The 10,108-nt window shown below is 32.0% G+C and overlaps 1 protein-coding gene across 1 annotated transcript; it reads right to left on the bottom strand.

Moving 5' to 3' along the window:
* Positions 1-5,132: 5,132 nt before the first annotated feature.
* On the bottom strand, positions 5,133-8,834 carry LOC111620239. Its single transcript, XM_023362137.1, has 3 exons — positions 8,777-8,834; positions 8,113-8,361; positions 5,133-5,593 (listed from the first exon to the last, which is right to left on the bottom strand). The coding sequence occupies exons 1-3, from the start codon at positions 8,777-8,779 to the stop codon at positions 5,468-5,470; spliced, it is 378 nt and encodes a 125-aa protein (XP_023217905.1). The 5' UTR covers positions 8,780-8,834; the 3' UTR covers positions 5,133-5,467.
* Between the last annotated feature and the right edge of the window lie 1,274 nt (positions 8,835-10,108).

Below are 10,108 nucleotides of genomic sequence, written 5' to 3'. Positions count from 1 at the left end.
TTGTATCTATCGCTCATTTCGTCATACTACTACCCTTTCCGGATATAAGATATTAAGAAATAGTTTGAACAGAGGATGAGGAATACGAAACCTTCGAATTCACCCTCGAATAATAGTATATCCTTAGTTTAAATCATCTATGGAAAAATTAAAGCAATTATAAGGAAGCGAAGATACGTTATACAGAACCGGAAAAGGAAAATGTTGCAATTTCTAGAGAATTAGAAAAATATTACTTCCCACATTAGTAGATCAAGTTTTTCCTAAAGAAATATCGAAAGTGTTGGTGACTTATGAAGTTGATTTAGAAATAATGTTAAATAGTTCTAAGTGAGGTAATTAATTACTTAAAGGATAGAGTTATTTTGTGAATTAAATCCTCATGAAAGAAGATTATAAAAAAAATTTTAAGATAAGGGAGTGGCCCCTTATAACGATTAAAATATTTTCTACAGGTAGAGAATGCTCTCCTGAAATTAAAAGGACAAGAAGAAGCTCATTTCTCAAGGAAACATACTAAGACCTTCCAATAATGAGGTTGGACACGAAGATGAGGTCCTCGATTACATTCGTCTTCCAAATTTGCATCCTGATAGACGTAAAATGGAGTTATAGAGCTCAAGAAGTAAACGAATTCGAGAAAGGTGTCATTTTCATTCACAAAGTCATGACATGATGACATCTAGTCATTGGACATTGATCCATGATTTCGATTTCGATCATTTTGATCAACAAGTAGAGTTTTTAACACAATCTCTTGAATCTTTAAGAACCATGATAGTAAACAGAGAACGAGTATCAACTGGAAAAAGAAAGGATCAAGCAAGACGGATCTTACCTACAAATGGATACGAAATACTTATATCATCTTTCTCGGAATACAGAAGAAACTATTATAATTTAAAGGGATTAGTTACACTTGATAAAGAAAGTAGAAAGAGAAGAGGATTAATCGACGTAGGAGGAAAAGCATTGAAGTTTTTATTCGGAACAGCTACATCCGAAGATATCGAAGTTTTAAATGGAGAAATCACAAATATAAAACGTATTAATAAAGGTATAATTCATTTAGTACAGTCACAAGCGACTCTTCTAAACGATACTTTGAGAATAAGTAAGAACAACAGACAGAAAATAAATAATTTGTCAAGAAGACAAGATTCCTTCGAGAACTTACTAAAAATATATCGATATGATTTAGCATTTGAAACTATCATGAGAAATATAGAATTTGCGATGCAAGAATTTCATACACAAATAATTGAATTAAGAGAAGCTATTGACGTTTTAGAGCAAGGAAAATTAAGCTCGTATTTTATCTCAAAGGAAGTGATGTATCGTACGTTACGAGAAATACAACCACAACTTCCGGAAGGTTATTCATTGATAGAGCAAGTCAAAGCTGACACTCTCTTTAAATTTTACCAGTGGATTACTACAGTTGCTATCGCACTTCCAGGAAAATTAAGAATTTTCGCAAAAATGCCATTGAAAACGCCTAGTGGATATTTTGATGCTTACGAAATTTTGGGATTACCTACATATATTCCTGCATTGAAAGCTTATGCATATTTTAAGACTGAATATCCCATTTTATCATTGTCAATGGATCGTCAATCGTACATGTTGTTACGTCATCACGAATTGGCTATTTGCCAAATATCACAGTTTGCTGTTTGTTCACCGAACGTTCCGATATTTCGAGCTCCACATCAGAGCTGCGAATATTCTTTATACATCGGAAATGATCAGAAGGTAACAGAACTTTGTTCCAAAGAAGTTATAAAGGAATTTTATCCAATTTTTAGAAGAATAGACAAGCAAGGAACATGGGTATTTTCTACACCCTCTACATTAGTATTAGTAGTAAAATGTTCTGCTAAACAAAATAACTTGCATTCATTACCTTCCAATATAAGTAAATTGAATAATGTTGGAATCATAAGATTGCCAAATACATGTATAGGATACTTACCTGGAATTATCCTCACTTCACATTTTCACATCAGATCAACTGTTCACACTAGAAGTAGTCCTAGGTTTATTATACCTCCAATTGAAACAATGTTTTCCAAAATGGAGTTAGAGAAATTGCAAGAGAGTATAATTACTACAGAAAATCCTAAGAAGAATAAAGAGAATTCTAAGAAACAAACAGATGATGACATTAAGGTAGCAGAAAAATCATACGAGCAAATGAAGAAAGATTTGGATAGATTATTGAAAGAAAATGAAGATCTTTCAATATCAAACACTCCAACAATTCCAATCACCTACATATGGATTATCCTTGGAAGTATAGGAGTATTAATTCTACTTATCTGCGCATATTATATAGTCAAGCATATGTGTTGGAAACGAAGATTTGAGAAGAGGATCAAGGAACTGTCACAACAGGACATTCCACTTCAAGAAATTCCTCCGAGAAATAATACAGAAGAAGAGGAACCGGAAATAGTCGAACCTGTTGGAAGCTCAACTGAACAAGCTTCAAGCTCAACACAGACAAGGAAGCACCTTGTTCGCACACCTCGATTTTAATCCCTACTTGATTTTCTTTGAATGATTATGTCATTGGATTGAACTTTTATTTGATTTATTGATAGTCAATTTTTGTTATATATATCTTTAGTTTGTAAGTCCCTTTCCTAATAATAACAAAAAGCTTATTTAAGGGAATGTACACCCCACTCAAATTGATAAACTAAAGTGATTGACTAGAATAGACATAATATTGTATAGAATAGTCTAGATATAAGACTTAGTGTAGTATTAAGAGAGAGAGAGACATTAATAGGGATATGTATTTGTTAACATACTACCTTTAAAATGAACAATACTTTGGTGAAATTGAACTTCGCTCAAATTGGATTTCAATGACCCTGGAGTCATAAAATACTTAGTGAACTCAACCACCTGAACTTTTGTGGTTATTTGAAATGAAGTTTTAGCAGAAAAAGAAGTGTATCAACATACGAGAAGAAGACACATTATATCATTTTGAACTGCACAGTGAACTTTGAACTGTTAGCAGGTGCTTTTTGAAACAAGAAGACATCACATGATCTTCTAATATACTTGAATTTGTGCAACTATAAGAAGTCAGCCAACAGAGGTGCTGCCATAGAGACTCTCAGCAACAGAGAGGTACATTCGAAACCAGTGACAAAACTATGTCCACTTTTACCGTCGATTCCAGACGAAGACACCTGTGTTCATTATGTTTATTTTAGTAATATTATTAATCTGATGAATTGTTTATCATAGTATTTCCATGTATTTCAATTTTGAATTTAATTTGAATTATTGTATACTTTTATGAATTTATTAATATGTAAAACGCAATTTTTAGAGAGAGAGAGAACAATTCGAACTTATGTATTGCAGTGAAAAATCACGCCTTCTTTAAATGTAGTGTGATTTTTGAAGATAAGGGAGTAATGTGAGATCCGAAAGGCCCTTGGNGATTTCAAAGGAGGATCAAGGAACTGTCACAACAGGACATTCCACTTCAAGAAATTCCTCAAAGAAATAATGCAGAAGAAGAAGAAACGGAAATAGTCGAACCTGTTGGAAGCTCAACTGAACAAGCTTCAAGCTCAACACAGACAAAGAAGCCCTTTGTTCGAACATATCGACTTTAGTTCGACTGTATCGACTTTAATTCAAAATTGCTTTTTAAGATGATCATTTCATTCTTGATTGAAAATTTTTTGATTATATAATGATCGATTTTAGTTACATATATCTTTAGTTTGTAAGTATTTTTCCTAATAATAACAAAAAGCTTATTTAAAAAAATGTACATCCCACTCAAATTGATAAACTAAAGTGATTGAATTAGAATAGAGACAATATTGATTAGAATAGACATAATATTGTATAGAATAGTCTAGATTGTAAGACTTAGTGTAGTATATATATAGAGAGAGACATTAATAGAGATATGTATTTGTTAAACATACTACCTTTAAAATGAACAATACTTTGGTGAAAAGAAACTTTGCCTCAAAATAGATTTAAAAGACCTTGGAGTCATAAAACATTTAATGAACTCAACCACCTGAACTTTTGTGGTTATTTGAAATGAAGTTTTAGCAGAAAAAGAAGTGTGTCAACATACAGGAAGAAGACACATTATATCATTTTGAACTGCACAGTGAACTTTGAACTGTTAGCAGGTGCTTTTTGAAACAAGAAGACATCACATGATCTTCTAATATACCTGAATTTGTGCAACTATAAGAAGTCAGCCAACAGAGGTGCTGCCATAGAGACTCTCAGCAACAGAGAGGTGCATTCGAAACCGGTGACAGAACTATGTCCACTTTTACCGTCAATTCCAGACGAAGACACCTGTGTTCATTGTGTTTATTTTAGTAATATTATTAATCTGATGAATTGTTTATTATATTATTTCCATGTATTTCAATTTTGAATTTAATTTGAATTATTGTATACTTTTATGAATTTATTATTATGTATAACGCAATTTTTAGAGAGAGAGAGAGCAATTCGAACTTATGTATTGCAGTGAAAAATCACGCCTTCTTTAAATGTAGTGTGATTTTTGAAGATAAGGGAGTAATGTGAGATCCGAAAGGCCCTGGGTCTAATTTGTGAATTTTTATTTAAATATGTTTAAATATAGACACGAAATATTACTTCGTTTTGGAAAAAAATATTGTTTTAGACGTGGGAAAAACCAGATAACAAATGTTATTTCCTTTCATCGAAGAGAACATCCTCTGTTTTTCCGTATCTGGTTAAAAATCTCGCTCAGATGGGAAATGGTTACCCCTCGTTCATCCCCCTTTCGTCCGTTCTCACGAAAGAGTTACTGGACGATGATTGGACGAAATTTTGAAATAAAAGGGGAGATTAGTCAGAATTCGCGGAGTTCTTCGACAGATCCGAGCATCTAAACTCCACGCAGTTTTCCTCCTGATGGCCAACGCCCATAACGGAGTCCGATAGACGAAGTCCCGAGTCTACACTTAGAAGAAGTGATATCTTTATATTTTGTGCATGAATTGATCTCCCGTATGAAAGTAATAGGAACCCCATCTACAAGGTGTCCTTTACCTATACAGATGAAGACGAACGACAACAACTAAACAGGTCGTATGTCTAGAATAATTTTGTGAGCTCTCTCTCTCGAACGCGCATAAACCTAGAAGAGGTTTTAACCTCTAGCTTGTCGTTTAATTGTGGTTATCGATTATTTGTATTCGTTTGTTTAGTTTTATTAAATTATACTTATGTTTATTACACAAAATGTCTCTTAATTGGGTGTCCGAATCAGATCGCATACGCGTGTTTGTCCGCGCATCGATAAATTGACAAACTGGTGTCGGGAACCTGACAGGAACGTCTGAACTTCGCAGTTCGGATCAACTAGCGTTTATCGCTCTCCTATGAAATATTTAAGATCAGATCTAGTGATCTGCATCCTAGAGGACTGGTCTTACCAACTAGTGCCTGTAAGTGGCATAGATTGAGCTCTGCGTCCTTGGCTACTTTCACACTTCTTTCTTTTCGATCCTCCTACTCTGGCTGCTTGTGCTTCTCCGTTCTCTCTTTTTTCTGATTCCTGTAAGAAAAAATATCATTGTGACAAAATTAGAATTTTTGTATTAATTTTAATGTTTTATTTTGTTAAATAATTATACTTAAATACAAATATATTTTTAAAACTTTCTATAAATTAATCTCTTTAACGACGATTGAGTTCTCCATTGAATTTTGTAAAATTGATTATGCCATTTCCAAAAGAATGTTTATTTTACATAATTATCGAAATATTGTTCACAAATTTTATCAATATTATAACTTTCTCGTCTTTTTCTGTTGTAATAAAATGTCTTGTGGATGTAAACAAATTATAATAAAATGAAGCAATAATTTAATTTTATTTTATTAATATTAGAACGATTTAGTGAATAGAAGAAAATTACGAATAATCTGTTTCAGCTCACTATTAGTATTATAACTAGAAAAACATTAAAAAATTTTTTGAAATAAAATACTGTATAAAACTTTAATAATTCTTACTGTTTATTCAAAGATAAAAAACATTATGACTTTTTAAAGTACATAATTTTTTTTAGTTATATTCTTTTTGCAATTGATGAAATTGGGTTTTTCTGCAAGAGCACATTTGGTATATTTTACTTTTCGAAATAGATATTTTTCTTGTTCACTCACGAAGAGTCTAGGAAATGTAACAAATATCATTTTGTATGTTCTGTGTAGTCACGTACACACATAGTTTTCTGGTATACGGCTATAAAAATGTGCCTTATTTGTTACCAAGTAATAATAATCGGAAATTTCAGCAGTTAGTATTACTACCAATATATTTTACGGATTTCTTGCCCTGTTCATATCTGTTGTTCTTACGTTATTGCATTCTCTACTATCGTTATTGCAAAGTTCGGCTCCGATATTTTTTCAATTTCGTTGCTTAAGCTTCTAACCTTACATTTGCCTTTGCTCGCTTTTCCTCAACATCTTTTTCTTCTTGTTATAAAAATACTGATCACTTCTATATTACACAGTTTTTACAATGAAGAATTAGGGATAGTCACATCGAGATTTGTGAATGACAGGATTTGTCGATGACGGCTGTTCACTGTCAATACTGTTTCTAAAATATATTCCTTGAATCTTTGCAATTTCCAATGATGTTGATCTAATAATTCAATTATTAGTTGAAGCTAATCTTCGGGGCAACCATCTGCTACAGCCTTATTAAGAAGAGATGTTGTCTTCAATCTAACATTTACGGTGAACCAAGCATGGTTTTATCAGTGCTATTTAACGCCTCGATAATATATTCTGTTCCTCATGAACTGCACAATTCGTTATATGTTGGTTCAGTGCTGAGTTTTGTAATTTTCTAAAGAAATATTACTCGACAAGACTTCACTATTTATCAAATTTGTTGTATTCGAAGGGCGATTGTGTGTAGTGTTCAATAAATTTCATTAGTTCATTACTTACGATTTATCATATTTACCGACATGAACTGACACAAAGGTAAATTATATTTACCGCTAATTATGTAATTTACACTCATTTAATTAAGTTTCTTTCGTTTGCAATATTGTACGAGAGACTAACTATGGCTTGTTGTTAGGGAATTTACTATATGATTTTTCTGCTGTCAAGGCGTGAATAAAGTTCATATAAATCGTATGCGATTAAGCCACTATGTCAGCTAAATAAAACACTTGATTCGAAGAAAATCAACAAGTCATTAATTACAGAAATCAGGTTACAAGAAATTCATACATCATTTAACAGTTAATTGTCATCTGTTAAATTTAAATCATAAACCAAAATGTTCAATTCTATTTAATTAAAACACGAATTCTTAAATACACAATGTGATGTATTGGCTTGTAAACAAAAAGGAAACAAAGGAAGCGCCGACCTCGCTAGTTTGATTCAAGGGCGGTTGAGTCGTAAACAACATGCCAACTGGTAGTAAACGAGTGAATGACCACCCTCAACCGATCCAAGCATATATGAGTGAAAGCTCTTTGCAATGAAAATCTGTAATTGGTCTGAATTCTTGCCCAAAAAGTCTTTAAATTAGAAAGCGAGCGAGAGAAATAGAAAAAAAAAAACTTTGGACTGATAACACAGAAATCTCAGACACTTGGAAAGTTCATTCAGGTTAGACAGAGAGAGCGAGCAAACTCCTCTGCAGGATATCGCGGGATAGGTAAGTGCTGAAATCGGACGTACCGCGCAGTAGTGCCAATTCACAGGCTGGCAGAGGCTTCTCGAAAACGTAATCGTTCTCGAAAACGTAATCGTTCTCGAAAGCCAAACTAGTACGTGAAGCACCACGCTTTGAGTATCCTGTGTTTTCTGTGTTTACCAACTGGTATAATTTATATAAATTTTCCAAATAAACTGTATATACTGTCTGTCTTGATTGTGGAGGTGAGCTTTCACCGAAACTACATCAGAACAATCTCGAGTCCTGCTTAATTTGCAAACCAACTTCAAAAGATGGAGTTTAGGGAGAAAACTTAACTCAATTAAATCGTGGATTCTTATAAGTACAATTTATTTTTAAACAATGAATAAAATACGTACCGTTGACGTGCAAGGAATGTCTTCAATATGGCACCGCTTATGTTCTAACCATTTCTCATTCGATCGAGTGCTGAACGAACATAAATGACATTGAAATACTATTACCGACAATCTAGGATTATCGTCTTTGTGGTCTGCTTTACATTGTTCATCATCCTTGTTTTCGTTATTTGTATTTCCTGGTGCAGACAATGTTTTATTAAAAGATGTCTTCAAAAAATTTTGTTCTTTGCCCTGTTGTTGAGATTGCTTGAAAAAAAATTATCAACCATGAGTAAACCAGCAAAACATGTATTAAATTGTTCTTATCCGAAAAGGTTTTTCCGCACAAATCGCATTTAAACGGCCTTTCGCCCGTGTGAGTTCGGATGTGTCTTTCCAAATCGCTATTACTAAAAAACTTCTTGACGCATTTCGGGCATTGATGTTTTCGGTCCTTTTAAAATAATTCGTTTAATAACAATAAATAATTCGTGAAAAAGTTAAATTAAAATTATTCACGATAGTATTAATTATTGTTATATATTAAAATAATATGTTAAAAATGTTAATAATATTTACACTATCTTCGATATAAGATTGAAATTGATTTCGTGAAATTTTAATAAAACAGTTTGAGAAATTCAAAATGAATTATACAAATGAAATGAAAGATTTCACTTACCATTTATGATTTTACTTAATTTAATTATGAAATTTAGTTTCTTAATTTCAAGTCGGAATTTTGTTGAAACAGAAAACAACAATGCACCGAAATAATGTAATTTCTTGATTATTATGTTTTGATTATATTAAGCTTGCACAATTGCACATGTCCTTTAACCTAAAACTAATTGAAGATACAAAACAATATATATATAATGTCTTCTGTATTTGAGAAACACATGTGAGGAAACAAATAGAGTAACGCTATTTCTGTTTCTTGTTTAACTTATATTTAAATTATTACTTTACACTTTCTGCACTATAAACAATGACAGTAAAAACACGGTTTGATAATACTCAGTAGGATCAGTAGTGATAATTAATTATGCGGGTATATATACTCAAAAATTTAAGGGTTTCCCATTCGCGTAAACTTGAACACTTTTATTGAGTATTATCAAATTGTGCTTTTACTGTTGTTGCTTATAGTGCAGATATAGTAAAATAGTAATAATTTAAATATAAGTTAAACAAGAAACAGAAATAGCGTTACTCTATTTGTTTCCTCACATGCGTTTCCCCAATAGAGAAGACATAATATATGTCGTTTTGTTTCTAATTATTTTTAGATTCAGCGACATGCGCCATTGAATATGCTTAATATAATCAAACATAACAATAAAGAAATTACATTATTTCGGTGCATTATTGTTTTCTGGTGTAACAAAATTTTGACTTGAAATTAAGAAACTGATAATTAAGATAATTAAATTAAGAAATTAAGACAATTAAATTAAGTAAAATCATAAATGGTAAGTGAAAACTTTCATTTCATCTGTATAATTCATTTTCAATTTCTCAATTATTCTGTGAACTTTTAATAAAAATTCACAGAATAACAAACTATAAATTCCAACCTTATATCAAATAGAGTGTAATATTATGAACATTTTCAACATATTATTATAATATATAACAATAATTAATACTATCGTGAATAATTTTAATTTAACTTTTACACTGATTATTTATTGTTATTAAACGAATTATTTTAAAAGGACCGAAAACATCAATGCCCGACATGCGGCAAGAAATCTCTTCATAAACAGCATTTGGAAAGGCACATTCGAACTCATACGGGCGAAAGGCCGTTTAAATGCAATTTATGCGATAAAACCTTTTCGGATAAGAGCAATTTGGTACATCATATGAAAGTGCACTCCGATGAAAAGCCGTTCAAGTGCGATTACAATGGCTGTGAAGAAAGCTTTAAACGAAAATCCGAGTTGGAACAACACACATACAGATGGCATGCCGATGAGATTTTATCTAAGGTAAACATTACCACTAG

This window comes from Centruroides sculpturatus, unplaced genomic scaffold, assembly GCF_000671375.1.
Source record: "Centruroides sculpturatus isolate CEXI.00-Female unplaced genomic scaffold, Cexi_2.0 scaffold231, whole genome shotgun sequence".
Taxonomy (NCBI): Eukaryota; Metazoa; Arthropoda; class Arachnida; order Scorpiones; family Buthidae; genus Centruroides; species Centruroides sculpturatus.
Note: the sequence above shows the minus strand (reverse complement) of the source record. Positions and strands in the feature narration are given on the sequence as shown.

What these genes read in the sequence shown, in the direction of transcription:
- LOC111620239 (XM_023362137.1), bottom strand. An exon ending in ACATTCCTTGCACGTCAACG is followed by an intron (nt 5,594 to 8,112) that starts GTACGTATTTTA and finishes TTTTTCTTACAG; the next exon opens with GAATCAGAAAAAAGAGAGAA.